Source organism: Enhydra lutris, unplaced genomic scaffold, assembly GCF_002288905.1.
Source record: "Enhydra lutris kenyoni isolate GAN:26980312 unplaced genomic scaffold, ASM228890v2 scaffoldscaffold55, whole genome shotgun sequence".
In the NCBI taxonomy this organism is placed as follows: domain Eukaryota; kingdom Metazoa; phylum Chordata; class Mammalia; order Carnivora; family Mustelidae; genus Enhydra; species Enhydra lutris.
Genome location: NW_019154139.1, coordinates 11,943,392 through 11,966,043, shown reverse-complemented (window position 1 = coordinate 11,966,043; position 22,652 = coordinate 11,943,392). Strand labels below are relative to the sequence as shown.

General features: G+C 46.5%; 1 protein-coding gene across 1 annotated transcript; it reads left to right on the top strand.

The window, feature by feature from the left end:
- The first annotated feature begins 1,967 nt into the window (after positions 1-1,967).
- On the top strand, positions 1,968-18,348 carry LOC111157596 (apolipoprotein L5). Its single transcript, XM_022519143.1, has 6 exons — positions 1,968-2,156; positions 6,145-6,255; positions 10,450-10,573; positions 13,395-14,288; positions 15,923-16,050; positions 18,018-18,348. The coding sequence occupies exons 1-6, from the start codon at positions 2,066-2,068 to the stop codon at positions 18,167-18,169; spliced, it is 1,500 nt and encodes a 499-aa protein (XP_022374851.1). The 5' UTR covers positions 1,968-2,065; the 3' UTR covers positions 18,170-18,348.
- The last annotated feature ends 4,304 nt before the right edge of the window (positions 18,349-22,652 follow it).

Below are 22,652 nucleotides of genomic sequence, written 5' to 3'. Positions count from 1 at the left end.
TGCCACCGCCAGCCCACTTCTCAGGGGATCCTGGGGCCGTTGTCCCCGATTCCGGGTGTTTCCAGACGGATTTCTTTCTCTCTATCCTGAGGTGGCTCACGTTCTTCTCTGTGTTGCTTTCCTGATTAAACTAGGTGGCGTTCATTGAAGCTGTCAGCAGCTGGGGATGAAATGTGTCGCAAACGTATTCATCAGAACCTCGTTTGTCATCGAACTTGGCTAGTACCTGGCTTTCATGCCGTGCTCTGAATGGCCTTTATGGACCCAACATTATGAAAAACATTCTTTTGGGGTTTTACCCCTTCATGTCTTATGTTCATGTGTGATTTTGCTGTTGGTTTCTGATATGTTTATGGATAGTTTTTCCTTCTATTTCTAGTTTATTAAGTTTTTATTTGGATTTTATTACATGACTTTAAGTATTTGTTTGGTGGAGCCTCATGGCCAAAGGGCAGGAGAGGAAGAGGGCAAGGGGACAGGGCGTGGGGGAAGGGAGGAGGAGGGGCTGGCAGCGGCAGGGCAGGGAGTTGGGGGCTGGCGTCTGAGTCAGAGATCTCCAGCAGCTGCTTGGGGTCTTCTAACAGCAAGATCCCATGTTTTCGATAGATCACAGCTGTCTGGCGAGGCTTCACAGGGCATATGAAGCAGGCGGGCCCTAAATGGTGAAAAATTGGCCTGTCTGGGCTATTTTAAAAATCACTGGATGTGTAAAAATTCAAGTTCAGTGCCAGTGGGCTTTGGAGCTAACGGGTCTCAGCCCGCAGTGGAAAAATAAACAAGCTGGGGCCAACAGGCAGAGGCATCTCTGGCCCGTTTATGTAACAGGAGCTTAGAGACAGCCCGGAGCCTGGAGACTTTAGTAGAAGAAGTAAAGCTGCTTCTTCCTTTGCCGCGCACCGTGGTGCGGTGTCTGTCTGAGGAGGAAGCTGGCGGGTCCCGGAGTAGTGATGGAGAGCTGGCAGAGATGATGAAGGAGGACACCCCACACAGTGCACATTCCTTCCATGGAAGCCCCGGGGCAGGGGCAGAGCAGGCTGGGCAGGAGGAGAAAAGCTGAAACGGGCAATGGTAAGACCACCAGAGCCAGAGGAATGCCGGTAATCTGTAATATGATCTCAGGCTTTCCAGAGTTATTTCTCCCTTTGACAAATCGCCCATATGTCCTTCTCCCATTTTCAAGATGAGCACACAGGTACAGAGAGGTTAATTCACTTACCCAAGGCCACACAGCAAGTAAATGGGAAAGCCTTGCATTTGAACCTGGGCAATCTACCTCAGGGTCTGCTCCTGACTCTGTGCGATCCGCAGAATCAGGGCTAGGGGCAAAGAGGTTCTGGGGAGGGAAGACAAGGAAATGTGGTCAGAGAATGAGCCAAGGGGTCTTGCTGGTCTCCTCTGATGGGCTCCAAGAAGGAAAAGGTATCCTGATCTGAAAGGATGCCTTCTGCGCTGTTGTTGTAACGGGCTCTGGAGACAATGAGTGCAGGAGGGAGGAACACGGGGATGCGGGAGCAGGGAGAGCACCCCGTTTCCACTCCTCTGCACATGGTCTGCACCTCCCTGCCCCTTCCCTTGCATCTCCTTTTCCCTCAACTTCTTCTGCCCCATCCACAAAAATAAAAATAAATAACCTTCCCTTAGAGAAGGGCTCACTCTCCTAAGTGAGAGAGCAACAGGGAGAGCTCGGGCTGGGGACCAGCCTGATGACCTCCATCTCCAGGACCGATGGACCTACGATCCCCCATCACTTAACAGCAGGCCCCAGGGACACATCTGCAGTCCAGAGGAGAGGTGACACCCTGTGGAAATCCTCTAGCAAGCAGAGGACAATGCTGGAGGCTGGCCCATCTCCCTGGGGCTTTTTCCGGAGGAGTGGGCCAAAATAGTTATGCACTTCCTGCAGCCTGGTGATAAGTGGCCACTTATTTAATGAGCTCACTGTTAGCTGTGCAAGTGGTAGAGCGGACTGGGGTCAGCTGCTCCCCAGAGCCGTGGAAACCCGGCTCAGAGCCGCCTCGTCTCATCTGCCTAAAACTCCAAAGTTAGAGAGAAGGTCCTTGCAGTTATGGGGGCCCGGGGTAGAGGCTCTGAGTGGGCTGACCATGTTGCTGGTGAACCTGAACTCATCCCCTGGGCACACACGAGGAGAAGCCTGAGTAAGTATGAGAAACATAAACACACTTACCTTACAAATAAGGTTTGAAGCAATATGGGAGAAAATGCATGGGCAAGTTGTGAAACACTCCGCTAGTTAAGATACTAGTTTGCTTCGTCATCATCACGGGCAACAGCATCAAAAGGGATTGCGTCTTTTATTTCACTCAGCATAATCTCTTCCAGTCCCATCCATGTTGATACAAAAGTTGGGTAAGTCAAGCAGAGTCAATTATCGTATGGTCTCACTTACTTGTGGAGCATAAGAAATAACATGTAGGACATGGGGAGATGGAGAGGAGAAGGGAGTTGGGGGAAATTGGAGGGGGAGATGAACCATGAGAGACTACGGACTCTGAAAAACAATCTGAGGGTTTTGAAGGGGCGGGGGGTGGGAAGTTGGGTGAACCTGGTGGTGGGTATTATGGAGGGCACGTATTACATGGAGCACTGGGTGTGGTGCATAAACAATGAATTCTGGTACACTGAAAAGAAATTAAAAAAAGAAAAAATTTTAAAAAAAGGGATTGTGTCCTCTTTCTGAAGTTTATCTAAAGCATCTGCTTTTCTTACAATGAATGCATAAAAAGTATGTGTATGTAGGCTTTGTTTTGTTTTTATTGTTCTGTATGTAGGTTTTGAATAAGAGGTAAAAAGATAGAAGGCTTATCAGTTTCTGGGTAAATCCTAAAAAGTAAATCTAAGGTACTATGAATCAAAATGTTTCTTTCCATGCTCCTAAGAACTGATAGCATGCCAGTCTCCCAGGACACAGGCATGACAGCACTGTCACACACAGACCCAGGATCACCACCAACAGCTTGCAGGTGCTGCTCCGTGGCTCTTGGGCTGCGAGACTGTTACGGGAAGTCTGAAACCCATGTGCTTGGTGGCCCCAGGGTCCTTTTGTTCTCTTTGGAGTCTGGTAGCTTTGCTAGACTCTGGCCTGATACTACCATTCGGTGGCCATTCTCCTGGGACATGGTGTGCTCTTTTATGTCCAGAAAGATTTCTTGAATTTTAACTTTATTTTATTGGTTTAAAGATTTATTTTTAAGTCGACTCCAATCCCAACCTGGGGCTCGAACTTGAAACCCCGAACGAGATCAAGAGTCACACTCTCTTCTGACTGAGCCAGCCAGGTGCCCTCTGGATTTTTACTTTAAATATTCGTTCTGTTCATGTTTCTCAGTCTTCTTTGGGAATTCCAATGAGCAGATGTTGGACTTTTGCATTTATCCTGTGCATTCTTGCCTGACCTTTGTTTTCACTTTACTTTGCTCTATGTCTTCATCTTTGTCTTCATTGTCGGTTACTTTTTTTTTTAAGGATTTTATTTATTTATTTTGAGAGAGAGAGAGAGAGAGCAGGAGCAGGGGGAGAGGCAGAGGGAGAGAGAGAAGCAGGCTCCCCACCAAGCAGGGAGCCCAACGCGAGGCTCGATCCCAGGACCCTGGGATCATGACTGGAGCCAAAGGCAGACGCTGAACTGACTGAGCCACCAGGCACCCCAATCGATAACTTTTTTTTTTTTTAACAACATCTTTTCCCTTTCGCGAGAATTCTGATAACATTTATTTTTGTGATGGCTTTATTTTTCTCATCTCTTCCTTCTTAAGCCTGACCAGTTTCCTCTTCATTTCCTCCTGGTGTCTTGCTGAGCCCTGAAATCCCTGTTTTGCTCTTGTACAGGAAACTGCGGCACTTGCTTTAAAAAAAGTAATTGCAAAGTAATTGTTCACAGTTTTCTTCCCTTTTTAAAAAAGAGTTAATTAATTTATTTATTTGAGAGAGAGAGTGGGCACACATGAGTGAGGGGAGGGACAGGGGGAGAGGGAGAAAGAATTCCAAGCACACACCCAGTCGAGCACAGAGCCTGATGTGGGGCTGAATCCCATGATCCTGAGATCATGACCTCAGCTGAAAGCAAGAGGCAGACACTCGACCGACTGAATCACCCAGGTGCCCCCTTTTTTTCTCCTTTTAAATTGTTCACAATTTTCATCAGCTTTTGGGCAACAGCTTTCTGGAGAGTTCTTTATATGCCATTTGCTTCTGTTATTTGTTTCTGTTTCTATTTGTAACTGTTTTTGTTTTTACTGTTTCCAGTTTGATGTTGAACATATATATTTTTTTATTGTCATAAAATATGCATCACATAAAACTGACCATTTTCATCCCTTTTTAGATGTGCGTTCAGCAGTATTAAGTACATTCACATTGTTTGGCTGCCATCTCCAGAACTTTCTCATCTTCCCAAATGGCAACTGTGCCCCTTATGCACTGACTCCCCAGGCGTTCACCCAGCCCCACCGCTCCCCACGACCACTTTTCTACCTCCCATCTTTATGAACTTGACTCCTCTAGCAACCACATACAATGAAATCATGCAATGTTTGTCTCTTGGGTCTGGCTTATTTCACTGAGCCTAATGTCTTCAAGGTTCATCCATGTTGTAGCATGTGTCAGAACTTCCCTCCTTCTGAAGGCTGAATAATATTTCCTTGTATGTGTTCTGTGTATCTATTCCATATACCACATGTTCTATTTATTCATTCATCTGTCAATGGACATCTAGGTTTTCTCTACCCTTTTGGCTATTGTGACTGATGCTGCTATGAACACAGGAAGACGGCGATTGGCTGGAGTCTCAGCGTCCAGTTCTCTTGCATTATACCCGGGAATGGAATTGCCAGTAGTTCATATGGTAATTCTATTTTTCATTTTTTGGGTATCTGACGTGCCGCTGGTTGCGCCATTTTATATTCCCATGAGCAATGTACAAGTGTTCTGATTTCTTCACAATCCTGCCAACACTTGTTATTTTCTGTTTAATAATCCCTTTCTTAACGGGTGTGAGATGGTATCTCATTATGATTTTGATTTGCATTTCCCTGACAATGGGTGATGTTGAGCATCTTTTCATGGGCTTATTGGCCACTTGTGTGTCTTCTTTGGAGAGGCATCGACTCAAGTCCATTGCCCGTTCTTCAGTTGGGTTAATTGTTTTTTTGATGTCGAGTTAATATTTTTTTAAGTAGACTTTGTTTCGGTTGCTTGTTTTCATGGGACAGCTATTTATGGGAGACTCAAATAAGGAAGAAGCCAGGACTGTGTTCTGTGCCAGCAGAACTGTTCTTTCTTCTGTGGGCGTTCTACATGAGTTTCTGTTTCTGTTTCCCCCAGGCTGTGGAATCAGGCAGTTTTCAAATTGTTCACAGTGCGGATTCTCTTTTCCTCTCCATTTGAAGGACAAACTGCTTCCTACAGATATGGCCCGTCTCACTGTGTTTCTTCATTTAGTCCATTGGTTCTTGGAACCAATCCAAATTTGGTGCCAATCTGTACAGATTATTCTATTTTAGAGACAGATTTTACTTCTGCACTTTGGGAATGCCCTTCACCTTGAAAAGGGCCTTTTCATTTTTCTTTTCTTTCTTTCTTTCTTTTTTTTTTCTTTCTTTCTTTTTTTTTTTTTTTTTTGTGTGTGATTACTGGCACTGTCTCTCCTTTTCCTGCCAAAGTCTTACTCATTTCTCTGACTTCTGGCATCTTTTAGAAGAACAGGAAAAATGGTACCTAATTTTCACCGTTTCTAATGGATGATGTTTGCATCCTTTCCTTGTTACTTTCAAATAATGGCCAAGAGACGCTGACAACTGGATCCATTCATCCAGCACCCATTATCCAGAAGTCCAGCATCATCACAGGATAATGGAGAGAGAAAAGAGACTTCTGGGTCCCTCCCTTTACTTCCACTTCTTGGGCAAGTTCCTCTGAGTCTTTAGGGGGTCCCTTTTGTTCCCCAATTCCCTCTTTCATGTTGGGACTTCTCGGGGTTCCATTCTTGGTTCTCTCTTCTCCTTCTAGGCTCACCGTCTTCCATGGATTCCATATGCTTACAAATTCTTAGGTCTGACTCCCTAGGTGTCAGCTCTGTGTGAAGCCACCGCCTCTCTGGATGACTGTGGGGTCTGTTTTCTTCTTTAGGAGGTGAAGCTGCCTCCCTTCTGGCTGAGGACCCACTCTCACCTGCGGTGAGAGAAGCACCAGGGAGCGGTCAGAGCACCTTGCCTACAGCATCACCTGGAATCTTCCCAGGTAACACTCCCCTTCCCTCAGATTCTTCTGACCACAGTGCAGTCTTGATCGACAAGGGGAGATGCTGGAAACTGGCAAGTAGCCTGGGACCCCGAGTATGGGTGGTCCTAGATCCTAAAATGAAGGCGAGGGTCTAAGGCCTCATTCTCATTCTCATTTCCCACAAGATCCAGCTCACAACCCCCTTACTATTCAAGACATTGCATCCAGGGCCCCTAAGCTCCAGGTACCATATTTTATGAACCCCAAATCAGAATATATATTCAGATTGAGATACAGCCTCTGCATGAGCCCCACCGATCCCTGCACCCCTCAACTCGTAGGCTTGTGCAGCGAGTTTGGGGGTCAGCTTTCACTTGTGCGTTCAGGAACCCAGACGTAACTGTACTTGGTCTCTGTCCGGCCACACCCCTCACTCAGTGGTCCTTGGAAAATATATTAGCACAAGAGGCTATGGCATCTCCTGGCTTGTGCTTGAATCTCTAGAGCCCAAGAATTTGCCAGAGCGCTCCCTGGCAAAGTGGATTTCATTATGTGGTTTACTCCAAGAGAGCCTCTCTCTCCCTGTAAACTCAAACCCAGATCTCAGGAGCACTCTGGCCTCTGGCTGATGAACTGGGTGTGCCCAACCGAGGAGAGATGAGGGAGCAAGATGGACAGGCCAGTTCATCATTCCTCGGGGGCAGAGACAGGAAGCCGAGAGAGAGAGGGCTCGTGTGTGTGTGTGTGTGTGTGTGTGTGTGTGTGTGTGTGTGTGTGTGGTCCTTGAACGGAGGGTGGCTACAGCCAAGGCCCCTCAGTGCTGGGGAATCTAAGCCAATCAGAGGAGTATGAAGCCCTTTCTGGGAGAACGGTGGCTGCTTCCTCCCAGGTAGTCTGATGTTCTGAGCTCTCCTGCCAGAAGGTACATTTTAAACTACAGAAATGATATGGAATATGGAATATGAAGATTCATGAAACTTGTCTCTAATCCTCTGCATAAATCACAAAGTCTTAGAGGGGCTTCCTAAAACTGAAGGGATATGGGTCCATCTCAAGGAGACCCAGCACTGCCAGGCCTTGGTCCCGTTCACTCACTCTTACTTTTCCCCACAAAATGAGGTAGCCCTATCTCCCCAAGGTCTGTTCTAGTCCAGGACTGGGAAGACAGTCAACCACAGTTTTATTTTATTTTAACTTTTAAAAAAGATTTTATTTATTTATTTGAGAGAAAGAGAGCACAAGTTGGGGGAGGGACAGAGCGAGAGGGAGAAGCAGACTCCCCACTGAGCAGGGAGCCCAATGTGGGGCTAAATCCCAGGACCCTGGGTTCATGGCCTGAGCCGAAGGCAGATGCTTAACCGACTGAGCAACGAAGGCGCCCCTCAACAACAATTTTAAATAGAAAAAAATTCAGTTTCGTGAATGACGAGCCCTTCTTCTAACTGTGCCCCCATTATGGGTTGTTCACCAGGTATAGTGTAGACAGGAGAGCAAAGACATGTCTACCTTCAAGGAGCTTTCATGCGCAGCCACTCAAAAGCACTTACCACGTCAGCTGAGACCTCTTCAGTGTGTCTGTGTGGGCTAGAAAGAGAGCAAAGAAGGAAAGAGCAGAACACCTAAAACAATGTGATTCAGATTAAGGTGGAACAATTACGGCAATAAATAAGAACAATTCATATCTATAACATTAATTAGTAAAGAGTATTAAACTGGGTACAAATCAGATTGAAATCATTTTCTGCATATAGGAGATACTCTGTAATGAAAATGACCCCAAAGGTCAAAATAACAGGTTAGGAAAACTTGGCACATGTAGATTTTTTTTTAGTGACAATATTAATATTTAATGACATTAATTCATCCAACGTTTGCTTGTCTCACTACGTGCTTAACAGTGTTCCCTACACTAAACGCCTTACCACACAAGCTGGAGAGTTGGTCATGACCAGGGGGTGAGGAAAAAGGATGTCTTGTTACGAAGGTGTTTTTATTTTACTGTTTTGTTTTTTTTTTTAAGATTTTATTTATGTATTTGACAGAGAGAGAGAGAGCGCACACGCGTCTGCAAGCACAAGTCGGGGGGACGGGCAGAGAGAGAGGGAGAAGCAGGCTGAGCAGGGAGTCTGACGCAGCACTTGCTCCCAAGACCCTGGGATCATGACCTGTGCTGAAGGCAGACACTTAACCGACTAAACCATCCAGACGCCCCTATTTTACTGGTTTTTATTGTGAAAGAAGCATGTGGTTTCTGTAACAAAGTCCAGTAAGACAGATGAGCCAAAGGTAGAGGGGTGGGTCTTCCCTCCCCCAACCTCAGCCTCTCTCCCCCAGGCTAAGCCTGCTCTCCACTGGGTGTACCTCCACCCGGAATTTTCCCCTAGTCCTAGACCACATATATAATCTTTTTAAAAATGGAGATCATGTTATTCACTTTTTTTTTTTTAACTTAACAAATCCTGGATCTCTTTCCAGGTCAGTTCATATAGATTGGGTTCATTCTTTCTTGAGTCTGTAAGTCCTTCTTTCATGTTGGTGTGTTTAAATGTAGATGGTCTCCCCACATGGATATTTCCAGGTGTTTTCACTTCTCTTGACCACTGCAAGGAATTGGTGAGGGTCTTACACATGCTTCTCTGTGTATAAGCCATTTTGTTTGTGGGGGACGACTTTCCAGAGGAGGAATTTATGTTTTGAGATACTCAAAACATATCCTACGCACATTTATGTTTTGAGATACTCCAAATCATCGTTCTGAAAGTGTTATTACTTCCCGCTCCAACCAAGTGTCTCAGAAGACACAGTCCCTTCTCTCTTTCTCAGCAGCATGGGATACTTTTATTCTTTTTTTTTCTTTAAGATTATTTATTTGAGAGAGAGAGCACAAAACTCAAGCAGACTACGTGCTGGCCGTGGAGCCCTACACAGAGCTCGATCTCACGACCCTAAGATCACAACCTGAGCCAAAACCAAGAGTCGGATGCTTAACCAACTGCGCCACCCAGGTGCCCCAAGGATGCTTTCATTCTTTTAACTTTTGCCGAAGGGGCCGATGAGATGGTATTTTGCTGTGGCCTAAATATGAATTTTGGGGGACTGCCAATGTATTTATTGGCCATTGTATTTCTTCCTCTGTGAAACATCTTTTCAAAGAACGTGAGAAATACCTGTTTACAGAAAACGAGAACCAAAGTTGAAATATCGCGGATTTTGTTACTGCCCCTTGAATCTTCAAAAAAGGAAGAGGTATGGTTGAGGGCTAGGGCCAGGGAGGAGAAACGTTTATGAATCACATTAAAAACCTTTAAAAATCAAAAGCATCCCAGGAAGCTGTGGCAAACATCAGAAATCTTGAAAGTGCTTTGAAGCTTCCAGAAAACAAGCAATTCTCATGTCATATAAATTGCCCCAGAAACACAAAACACAGTATGTATTGAGCAGGGAATGAATACAACACTAATAATAAGCACTGATTACACAGAAAGAAAACTATACCTCAATATTCTCAATATTTGTGACCCTGAGATGAACATATTAAGTATAATAGGGAATGTAAATCTATAGCAGATTGGTACGGAAATCTGCAATGACCACATTGAGGTTTCCATGAAAATACAGGGACAATTCGATATATGGAAATTTAGGCAGACAATACATTCTATTCATGGGATAAATTAAAAAAAGGAAAATTATGATCATCTCCTTAGAGCCTGAAAATAATCCTAATAAAAATATTTTAATATAGGAATAAAACACAAACCTTAGCATGATGAAGAGTGGCTTTGGCAAACCAGCTGCCAATAGCGAAATGCTACAGCCATTTCATAAAATTAAATAATTTAAGAACTCAAGCTAACCCAAAAAGGCATGGAACCAAAATGAGAAAAATAAGTATTGAAAAAATAGGAAAACCACCCGAGATTATGTATTCTTGAAGCATTCATTCAATGACGATTATAATTAGCAAGTATTCAGTGAAGCACAGAGGAGCATTGAAAACGAGTAACATTTCTGTAGAGTAACATTTCTGTAGAGTAACAAAGCAAGTCAGAAACCTAAGAGATCACCAGTTTCACCATGTCCTGGGTAGCACTGAGTCTTATTAGAGTTTGTTTGGTTAAAATCATTAGACCAAGATGACGAGAAATTTTCAAGACATTAAGATTTTTGATATTCTAACCTTGCTGTTCTTGTCTACAATGTTATAACTAGGTAGTCTGTTTTGCCAGAACATCATTAAAAATTTCCTGGGCAAGGTGACTAGAGAACAAGTGTACTACATGATCTTTCATCCAGAGGCTTGGGAGAAGGTGGTGGCGAGAAGTGGTTTGGACAGGTAATCCTAGAACAGTGATGTGTGTGTGTGGCGGTGGGGGGGGGTTGGTAATCACCACAATGTGTGTTCTACAAAAGCGGGGATTTGGACTGATGGGCCCAGAGACCTAATCCCAGCCTCTAGAACAGCGTCTGGCACCGACCTGACTCCCAGGATATTTGAGCTGGGGAAGGAAATCTGATTGTTAAGATCCAGATTCTGTCACTAAGCTGTGGCCTGTTTCATGGCAGGAAACATACAAATGTGTTTGGACCAAGCTGGCTAAGCGTGGATCGTGCTGTCTTATGTATCTCCTTTTGCAATCGGAAATGTGCAGAAAAGGGGGCGGGAGGATTTACACATGCTCATAAAACATTTTTGTAGGAAAGCAGATTTAAAACCTTTGGTAAGCACGTTATCAGGTGCCGAGACCCTCCGCCTATTGGCCGATGGATTCCTAGAAGCAGAATTTGCTTCCTTTTCCCCATCCTTGCTCATGTCACCAGAACGTCTAGGCTTTGGGACCTAAACTCCTGGGCCTCCTCTTTCACAGCCTTTGCCCAGCCCTTTAGGCTCTCCAGCAGAGCCTGGCCCCAGCCTTAGAGAGGCTGTCCTTACTCTTGCCCAAGGGTCCATAGGTTCTGTAAAATGAGCTCCAGGGCCTACCCTAAACTCTTAAATTATTAAAATCTTCCTGAGACATGCAAACCAGAGCTGCCTGCCCTTTTACGATGGGAACAGTCCATTCCACGTACCTCCCTCCCTCCCTCCCCGCATCTGTCCCTCTTCCAGTCTTCAGACTCACGGGGCCCATTGATCCTGGGGCAGCTCAGAACAAAGCCCTTTATGCATGTTGCTGGCTGATGGACTTGGACTCGAGTGAATTAGGTCGCGTCCACAGTGTCTATGCACGGGCTTGTCCCCCCTCCTTTGGTGAAGGCAGAAGAGACGGTTTCCCTTTTCTCAAGGGAACAGTAGCCTTGACCAGCAGGTGAGGCCAACTAGACGCTTCTGGGAAGCTGGAGTCCCAGGTTCTCAGCAAAATCCCATCACAGACCGGCTTGTCATCTAGGGAGAGTCACTTTGCCCTCGGGGCCAGCATTGTCCTCAGGGGCAGGGGCTTGGACTCACTGATGGAGCAAACGTGGCAGGTGGCCACTTTCCTTCTGCACTGGGCTGGCAGAGAGCATCAGGGACAATGCAGCAGTGCATCTCAGAGCCTACAGGTGTATCAAAGTACTTCTGTGACAGTGGTCTGGACACCCCATCCGCTGTGGCAGGGGCGTGGACGCCTTTCTGCCATCTATGTCCAGACAATCTGGGGAAGCCTTCCTCCTCTAGCACTGTGTAGTTCTAAGACTCGTTGGAGGGGAGCTCAACTCCTACGTGTACAGAAACGTCCCAAAGAACACACTGAGTAAGTCTTTGTTAAAGAGTGACATGGTGCTGGGGTGGAGTTTTGGGAGGCTCCTGCTGCTTCCCTGGGCAGGGGTCCGTTGGTTGGTCTACCTTAGGCTGCTGATGGCCTTGCCCAGGGCTCTAAAGTGATCATCAACAATCCCTTTTTGGAGGACTCAGGACTGCTTGGTCTCAGCGTGGTTTTCCCAGGAGCCCTACCTTCTTTTTCAAAGACCTCCTCTCCAGTATTAAACCCGATGCCTGGTCTGTTGTGGGTGCTCACGTAGGACAAGGACGAGAACAAACCTAAGGGTCAGAGAAGTCAGATTCTGAGACGTGCTGTAGGCAGCTGTTTCCGGGGTCCCGCGCAGTCCAGTGGTGTCCACCTGGGAAGCCCCCGATCCTGTAAGACAAATTTGCTCAGAACGGTGATTCCCAAACACAGAGACTGCAGAACCTTGTGTTCCAGGAACTAGACCAAATCGATTCCACAGGAAAATGGAATAATAGTGATCTTATCTCCAAAATACAGGGGAAATTTTAATTTAATGGAGAGAATTTTTTAAATTTAATTTTAATTTAATGGAAGAATTTTTTTCCTTCCTCACTACTTCTTCTTAAGATGACTTACTTCCCTGCTCACAAGCGAACAGAGCAGAAGATTCCGTGTCTAAGCACGACTGCCCTCTTTTTAGAAATCTACTTCTGATTTGCCAAAATAACACAACACCATCAAACCAAATGGCGAACGATGAGCCCTTCTCTATAAAAGAGGTCATATTTGGGGTCTCCTTGGACGTTCTCCCTCCTTTTTCCTTGCAAGTGTTATTTTGTTAATTTTCGGAGTTAATTCTAGTACATGCATATGATAAAAAAAACTTCAAAGGAGCAGAAGGGCAAACAGTCAAAAGTAAAATCTCCCTCAGACCGTTCCCTGCTCCCCAGCTCTCTTCCTCAGAAGCAACCACGATTTCCAGGTAGATCCCTTTTTAACGGAAAAACAGAAAACCAAGCCCTCTCCTCTATCAGTTGTCAGGACTCTCATTTCCCTGGAGAGCCTTGCTCACGAGCTGTTCTAGATGTATAAATTACACACGTGTGCCTATCTATAGTCATTAAGAGAAGATAACAAAAGTCATTCGTACTCATCATAGTGGTCATTAGTCCCCTGGACAGCCAGACGAGAGCCGTCCGTGGGTGCGTGGACCAGCAAGCCAGTCTGGATGCACAGAGCGATGGCTTCGACTTTGTTCCACTGTAAACATGCAGGTCACCCCCCGCCCCAGGTGACCCTCTAGAGAGGGACCCTGTGTCTCGATGCTTCATGCCCAGGACACTGCTCCCTGAATGCGTGAGAGAACTCAGATGACCTAGAAGTTTTAGCTTTATTGGGGAGCCCATCCCAGAGCTGGAGAAATAATTCCATGACTTGGGCTGCCCACAGGGATGAGGCCGACATGCTGTACCACATCCTGATGAAAGAGTTGATCCGATGGAAGGAAGTGTCCATGCCGGGAGACCTCTCGCAGGAGGAGAAGATGTTTCTCTTATTCTTTCCCCTGCAGAAGCGTAAGCTGGAAAAGAGCATCGAGGGGCTTCGCGCCATCGCAGACCAAGTGGATGCCACCCATAAGATGCTCACCAAGACCAACCTGGTGGCCAGCACCTCGGGCACTATCTCCGGAGTCTTGAACCTCTTGGGTTTGGCCCTGTCCCCCGTGACAGGAGGGACCAGTCTGATGCTCTCAACGGCTGGGATGGGCCTGGGGGTGGCAGCGGCTGCCACCAGCGTGTTGACAAGTTTCTTAGAAACCAACAACAATTCGACAGCCCAAAAGAGAGCCAGCGAGGTGATACCGATGGAAACCTCCGCGGTGTACAATGCTCTGGAAGGAATAAGCATTCCCCAAATCGGTGCTGCTTTGACCTGCGTCGATAGGTGTGTCAAAGCCGTTCAGCATGTCAAGGGACTTCGGGCCAACCAGATGGCCAAAGCCAACTCTGGCTTCATGGCTAAGGTCAAAAATTTCATAGCCACAGGCCCTGTCCCCTTCTGGAGGGCGGGAGGGCAGCAGACAGCCGTTGAAGCCTCTGCTCTGACCATGACCAGAGGTGCGTGGCTGCTGGGTGCTGCTGGGGCTGGCTTGCTACTCATGAATGATGTGAAAAGCCTCCTGGAGAGCTGGAAGCACCTGGAGGACGGGACCAGGGCAGAGGCCGCCGAGGAGCTGAGGTCGGCCACCCGGCAGCTGGAGCAGGAGCTGAGGCAGCTCAACGAGCGCTACACGCAGACCCTCTGGGGCGGGGCTGGCAGAAGAGCCGGTCGCCAGAGCAGGAGGTAGGAAGGAAGGGGTGCAGGGTGCATAGGGCAGATGAGGTCCTGGTCTTCCTGAAATCCCCCCAGGGCCGTGCTGGTTGGAAAGTGTCCTTCCTGCCGAGACAGAGGATGTTGCCCGCACCCTTCTGCCAAATGAGGTCCCTCCTCTTTTTTCCAGAATCCCATCTTTTTCGCTCGAAACGCTGCCCACACACTTCAGAAATCACAAATTTCTTCAGAAATCACAAATTTCGTGTAGGTGCTCGCTGCCCGTCTTCCCACGCGGTGTGCCCCCTGGAGGGCAGGGGTGCTTGCGTCCCCAGCATCCGGCGGGGCCTGGCTCACCGCAGGGGGCCACCAACCTGCGTCTTGAATGACATGAGGGCAGCCTTCCAGGATATAGGTGACGTTTCAAATGAGCTGGGAAAAGAATTTTGTTTGAAAAATAGTTTATATTTCTAGACTCTTTTTTAAAAAAAATATTTTATTTATTTGACAGAGTGAGAGAGAGAGAGAGAGAGAGAAAGAGAGAGCACAAGCAGGGCAGCGGCAGGCAGAGCTGAGCAGGGCAGAAGAAGCTGAGCAGGGAGCCTGACATGGGGCTCAGTCATGATCATGGATCAGGGTCATGACCTGAGCTGGAGGCAGATGCCCCACCGACTGAGCCACCCAGGCGCCACTAGACTTTCCTTTTTAGGGACATTAAATATCTAGCTGTAGAAAGTAAAAACCGTTCCTGGGGAAATAAAGGAGAATTTCAAAACTCCTCTTTAATTTTATAGGGAGGGTAAAATGGGACTGGGTAGCAAGGCCACCTCCTGGGGTCCCGGGGAGGGACGCACCAGCCTTTGCGGAGGGTATGAAGGCTCATAATTATAAATTCATTCATTCATTCATTCATTCATTTGTTTGTTCCACAGATTTTAGTTAACTGAAGCCCGTAATAGGGACCCAGGGCCTACGGGAGTATTTCCAAACTTGACTGCAAATTGGAATCACCTGGGAAAATTCAATGACTACTGATGGGGGGGGGTGGGTCCCCCGTGTCCTCAGGGACTGGGATTTCCTTGACTGGGGTTATGACCTGCACCTGGGGAGTTCTAAAGGCTCTCCCAGTATTTCCACTGTACAGCTGAGGTTGGGAACCACTGCTTGGAGGTGTTTGAGGTCTTCTTACTCTACTGCATTAATATACTCTTTACTCTTCGGGTACTTTTTCTTGCTTTTTAATAAGCTGGGGCAAATTTGGGGGTGAACTATGAAACACAAGGATTCATATCCTAAAGGTTCTTGCCTGCCTCCCCCTACCCATGCCCGTCATGGAGTACAAGCTTAGGCCAGGACATCTTGAGAAAAGACACAGTCTCTGCTCTAACGGCCCTGGGGACCCAGGAAGGGGACAGACCCCAGATAAGCCAAGCTAACGAGGAAGAGGTCAACGGTAGGACACAAGGATGGCAGGGTGCTGGGGAGCCCCTGACAGGTGCACTTACCCCTGGTGGGGGAGAGAAGCCAGGGCTTTCCTGGGCTTTGTCTATGCCAGGCACCTGGCCGAGCCCTGCATGCACACCGGGAGTGTGCATTTGTGGGCAGAGGGACCGTTCATGAACTTGGTGGATACACAAATACTCACTGAGCGCCTCTGTGTCCAACAGCACAGCAGACCCGGCTGCACGAGACACACAATGTCCGAGGGTGGGAAGTGAGAGCACTACCTCTGCCAGCCCCAGCATGTCCAGACGCCCAAGGGAACCTTCTAGAAGATCCCAATTAGGGCACAGAGGTGAGTAAACTACTTCTTTTCCCTTTCTGCCCGACCCGGTCCGGCTGCCTCCAGGGAATCTTGGTTTAGCAGAGGCAAAATATGGTCTTCGACTAAGAAAACTCAGGGTCAGGACATTTGTTTGCAATGATCTAATGATAGCAGAAGGAAGACCAGCAGTGGCTCATGATAATCCCCGGGGACTCCGGAAATGCTGGGGTTGGAAGGGAAATTTGTGAACAGACAGGATTTTCTGGGTGTACACATGGGGTTCAAGGCCAAGGAGACCTAAATATTGATGCTAATTTAAGCTGCATGTGCATATATTTAGAACAGCTCTTTTCCAAACTGTATATAACTACCCAGTGCATTTAGAATTAAGACTTTTTTTTTTAAGATTTTATTTTTATTTATTTGACAGAGATCACAAGTAGACAGAGAAGCAGGCAGAGAGAGAGAGGGAAGCAGGCTCCCCGCCGAGCGGAGAACCCGATGTGGGACTCGATCCCAGGACCCTGAGATCACGACCTGAGCCGAAGGCAGCGGCTCAACCCACTGAGCCACCCAGGCGCCCTAGAATTAAGACTTTTTAAAAAAAGATTTGAGAGAGAGAAAAAGAGCAGGCGTGTGCATGGACGCAAGCGGGGAAGGGGCAGAGGGGACGGGAGAGCGGAAGAATCTCAAGCAGACCCTGCAGTGAGCACGGAGCCTGACATGGGTCTGGATCTCACGGCCCTGAGCTCATGACCTGAGCTGAAACTAAGAGTCAGGATGCCTAACCGATTGAGCCACCCAGGCGCCCCCTAGAATTAAAACTTAAAAAAAACCCTTTATTTTAAAATTAACCGTGCCTGGGGTGCCTGGCTGATTCTGTCCATGTAGCATGCAACTCTTGATCTCAGGGTTGTGAGTTCGAGCCCCACTTTGGGTGTAGAGATGACTGAAAATGAAGTCCAAAATAAAATAAAATAAAATAAAATAAAATAAAATAAAATAAAATAAAATAAAATAAAAATCTGCTCTGCAACTCCTCCACCGCCTTCCCGCCCTGCTCCCACCCTTTCTCTCATTAGGCAGGACTCAGGAAGTCTGGCCGGTGGTCTGTTGCTCACACCCAGATTCAACTTCCATCCCCAGTGCCCTGCAAGGAGGAGTCCGAGATTTGCAAAAGGCTGTTACTGAAAGTTAATCCCTGCATACAGTAGAATTGATAGTTGTGAAAAACTAGACACCATCAACATGGCCCAGGACTAGGACACTGGTCCAAGATAACTAGTCATCCATTTGAGAGAACATGATGTACCTATCCAGATGGTGTTCAGGAGAGCCCGTCATTGGAGCAGTGTGGAAAACGTCTCTTCTACCCAGTTAGATGAGAAAAGCAGGATGAGAATTGTGTACACACTTTCTCTTCTCAGATCTAAGCCTGAGAGACTCAGCAAGGTCCCACGACAGCCACCTCTGTCTGCGGGGGATGTGCTTATGTGTTCCTTCATTCCATCTGTCTGTAGTTACCAAGTTTTCTATGATGTGGACTACTTGTTTTATGAAATGGAAAGCAGATAAATGAGTATTGACATCAAAATAACAGATTTATTTATTTATTTATTTATTTATTTATTTATTTATTTTTAAAGAGGAACGACCCATCATCTGCTGGTCTTAGGTTAGTTCCCTCAATCACTTGAATGAACACAGCCTCCTCCTCCCCACGGAATAAAGCCATCCTGGGAGGAAGGGAAAGAAGGTGTTTTCTGGGAAGACTGTTCTCACGATGTGAGCAGCGGCTGAAAAGTCACTAAAAGGAAGTCTAAGTCTTTTGGGTTATTGGACCCAATTCCAATGTGTGTGTGTTGTGTGTGTGTGTGTGTGTGTGTGTGTGTGTGTGTGTGTGTGTGTAATCACCACGGTAAGATAGCAAATGCTGGACTGTTCTACACTAAGAAAACTCTAGGCTAACCTGACTGATTTATGAACTTGTTTTGCAGAAGTTGACCAATCACCAGTAAGACTGGCTAAGATAAGAGAAAACCAGGAAGAATTCTTGCAACTGTGCAGAAGGGACCAGGAGCGAATGAAAGTAATCTCCGTGAGGACACACCCTGAGATGTCCCCCCATTCATCACACTTACATTTTTGAATGCTTGTCCCATGAAGGGACACACTTGTTCAGAAAGGAAGGCACCTGTCTTTTCCTCTATCCAATTAGCATATTTCATTCCACTTACATGCTGACCCCTTGTCCTTAAACATACCCAACCCCCAACCCTTCAGGGAGAAGATCTGAAGTTTGTTTGGCTGCCTCTTGAATAAACCCTTTCCTTGAGGCATAATCCACGTGTCAGTGACCAGCTCTGTTGTACATTGGATAGAGCTCGGGTTTGGTTACATGTATGTGTGTGCGCTGGGGAGGCTTCTGCACCCCCACAGCAATTTTGTGACACCAACGCCATCCAAGAATTCAGTTCAATTCTTACAGTATCTACTCGGGAGAGAACATCACATTCCACAGGTGAAGGTTCGGTCCCACAAGCCCACCCTCCTCTTCAGAGGCCAATTCTGACCGCCTGGCTGTCCATCAGAGGTTCCCACTACCCGATCCTTGGATTTGATTAATTTGCTACAGCAGCTCCCAGAACTCAAGGAAACCCTTTTACTCACAAGATTACCCATTTATCATGAAGGAAATTGAAGAATATGAATGGACAGCCAGATGAAGTGATACATAAGGCAAGGACCTGAACAAAGGAGTTTCTGTCCCCACTGAAATTTGGGGCCAGCACGGTGGCACGTGCAAGTGTTCTGGCTTCCTGACCTGGAAGATCTCTGAACCCTGTCCTTTTTGAGGTCTCAGGGGGCTTCATCACGGAGGCATGATAGATTAACTCCTTGGCCATTGGGTGATTCAAACTTTAGCCTCTCTACCCTCCCAGAAAATCAAGGCGTGAGACAAAATTCCAACCCTTGGTTCATGGTTGGTTCCCTTGGCAAGCAGACCCCAACCTTAGGTGTTTCCCAAAGTCACCTTGGGAATCTAACTCCAGCTGTGGTGAACTTACCATGTGCTGTGAATAACAAGACACTTGTTTCACCTCAGAAGCTCTGCAGTGTTTTCAGGAGCTGAGGACAAGAGACCAAATATCATAACACAAGGTGTATCCATGGCTCTTATAACTCAGGAAATTCCAAGGTTTTTTGGGAGCTGTGAGCCAGGAACTGTGGATGAAGATCATATATATATGAAAAATATATTTTGGTCATCCAAATGAATGACCAAATATATGTATTTCTTATAAATCACAGTATTGTTCCTACATAGTCTCTAATCTATTCATCCATCCATCTCACCTATCTATCTGTCCATCATCCATCCATCTACCATCTGCACACCACCCATCCATCCAATCTATCCATCTATCCACTCATCCAACCACCCACTAATCTGTCCATCCATTTATCCATCCATGTACCACCTATCTACCCACCCATGCACCCATGCCCTCTATCCATCCATCCGTCCGTCCATCCATCTCATCCAACCATTAGTCTAGTTATCTACTCTCCATCTATCCATTCATCTATCCATCCATTCATCTACCCATCCATCTAACCATCCATGCACCACCTGTGTACCCATCCAACCACCCATGCCTCCATCCATCCATCCATCCATCCATCTCATCTGTCCATTGGTCCATTCATCCATCTCTCCATCTATCCATCCATCCATCCATCCATCCACCCATCTCATCTGTCCATTGGTCCATTCATCTATCTGTCCATCCATCTATCCATCCATCCATCCATCCATCCACCACCCACCATCCACTCATCCACCCATCCAGATATTCACTGATTACCTACTAAGTGAAAGGCATTTTTCTAGGCTGTTGGGATAGAGCAGTGAATAAAACACATCCCTACCTCCATGGGGTTTATAATCTCATGGTGTTGGTGGGAGAGGCAGACAAGAAAGACAATAAATAAGTAAATCATACAGTATAATAAAAAGTAATGGATGTTAGGGAGAAAAATAAATCTGGGAAGGAAGATACAGAGTGTAGGATGGGGCAAGAAATCAATTTAAATAAGATCATCAGGGAAAACCTCTGAGAAGCTTTTATCTGAGCAAAGACATGAAAGTGGTGAGGGAACTAGCCAAGAAGATATCTGGGAGATATTCCAGACAGAGGGACAGCAAAGGTGACAGGTGACAGGTTTAAGGAGCTGCAAAGAGGCTGTGTATTAGGAGCAGAGTAACAGCTTGGGGAGCTCGAAGGGAGGATAGAAGATGAGGTCAGAAAGGCAGCTGGAGGCCACAAGGTGCAGTGTCTTATAGTCTATGGTAGGAGTTTGGCTTTTACTGAGTGAGATGGGAACAGATTGGAAGGTTTCAAGCAGGTGAGTGGGGTGACACAAACTATCTTAGATTTTAACAGCATAGCGCTGGCTGTTGTGTGGGGAAGAGGCCACAGGGGCAAGTCTATCACAGGGATACCAGTTAACAAGTTATTGAAACAATCCTTGGGAGAGCGGATAATGGCTTGGAGCAGTGTGGTAGCCGAAGAGGTTGTGAGAAGTGTCGGATCCTGGATCCTATTCTGAAGGTAAAGCCCACAGCATTTGCTCATGGACTGGGTATACGGTGTGAGAGGAAAAGAAGAGCCCGGATGAGGCCAAGATTTTAGCCTGAACAACTGGTTATCACCTAAAATAAACAGGTTTTGTGGGAATGGGAGTGTGGGGCAAGATGAAGTTGCTCAGTCTAGACATGTTAAGTTCGAGATACCCAACAGACAAGCAAGTGGAGACGCTGGGTAGATGGTGAGATCTGTAAATCTAGATTCGGGATGTTGAGTCTCCACCAACGAATTGGTCAGAGATACAAATTTGGAAATAAACGATATTTAAAATCATGAGTGGATAGGGTTACCAAAGACTTGGGTATATGTACAAAGAGTAAATGTACAAGTTCAATTCCCTTTGCGCCCCTCCCCCCGCTTGAAGAGGATGGGGAGAAGTGGAGGAACCATCAGAGGAGACAGAGAAGGAGCAGCCGCCAAAGTCAGAGGGGACCCGGGAGTGGAGTGTCCAGGGAGTCAAGTGAAGAAAGCCTCAAGGACAATGGGGCCCTGATCTGATTTAGCAGCATGGATGCCATGACTAGAGCAGTTATGGTGGAATGAATGGTAGAAGACAAAAGCTTGGCTGGAGAGGGTTTATGAGAAGGTTTATGAGAAGGAAGAAGGAAACTGGAGACAAAGTATAGACCAAGCTTTTGCATTTTGTTGGAGAGTCTTCCAGAAAAATGGGGCAATCAGCAGTGAGGTAGGGAAACAGGGAGTGAGGTCAAGAAAGGAAATAACATTTTTTAAGATAGAAGAAATATTGGGGCACCTGGGTGGCACAGTTGGTTAAGAGTCTGACTCTTGGTTTTGGCTCAGGTCGTGGTCTCAAGGTCATGAGGTCCGTGCTCAGCATGGAGTCCGTTTAAAATTCTATCTCCTTCTTACCCTATCCCCTCTAAAAATAAATAAATAAATCTTTAATAAAAAGTACTACTAACATGATTCTGTGATGATGGGAATGGCCCAATAATGAAGAAACGTCAATGCCAATGTCGAGTGTCCACCCCATGTTCTTTGAGGGCCTGGCGCCCATGTTGGACTGATGCCCATGTTTCTAGACTTTTCATACCTGCCTGGACCTCTGGGTCAACTCCATCCTATTTCCTCCACACCTCTTGCAATGTGATCGTTAGAAATACAGGGCAACTCGGCGATACGATTGGATACATGACATTCTATAGGTAAGTTCTCATTTTTTACACATATTTTAAGAGAGCACGGTCCTGGGGCATCTTGCGTGCTATTCCCCATCAGCAATAAGGTTCATTTCAACCTTCCCAACCTGAGGAATCCTTGTGCACATCGAGAAACTCCTTGTTTCCTGTCCCTCTCCCCCTCAAAAAAGAAAAGAGGAAAGAGATACTGACGGTTTACGCTGCACTAGGATCTCTGCTAAATGCTTTACCAGTTATTGAATTGTAGCCCATAGTTATTGAATACTTAGCACTTTCTAGACACCGTGCTGAGTAGTCTACAAATATTGTCCTATTTCATCCTTGCAACAGACTACTACAATGGTACATGTGCCATCTTCCAATTTATAGAGAGGATTCTAAAGCACAGAGACGTGAACTTTTTCGAGGTCGACCAGTTAGCAGGTGGCAGCTCAGGGCTGGAACTCAGAGCCCTCTTGCTCATAACTACTGCCCTGCATTGCCTTGGTTAGGTGTCCCAATTAGGAAACCGGTGACTTTCTCAAGGTCACACCATCAAGGAGCAGTAGGGCTGGAATTTGTACATGTCTGTGTTTATAGGGTTGGGGCAGACATTTTAAGTTTGTCTATGTACGCCAATTCTGACATCACTCACATTTTAAACATTATGGGGAGATTTAGTATTTTTTACCCTTGCACACCCACACCAAGATTAGCAAGTACGTTCGGTCTGTAGTTGGTGGGAGATTTTTCACAAGCCTTGATCTAAAGCCTTCGGGAGATTGCTGGAGCCTTGTGATCTGTCCAAGGCAAGAGTCAGCAGATTGCGGCCCACGGGCCC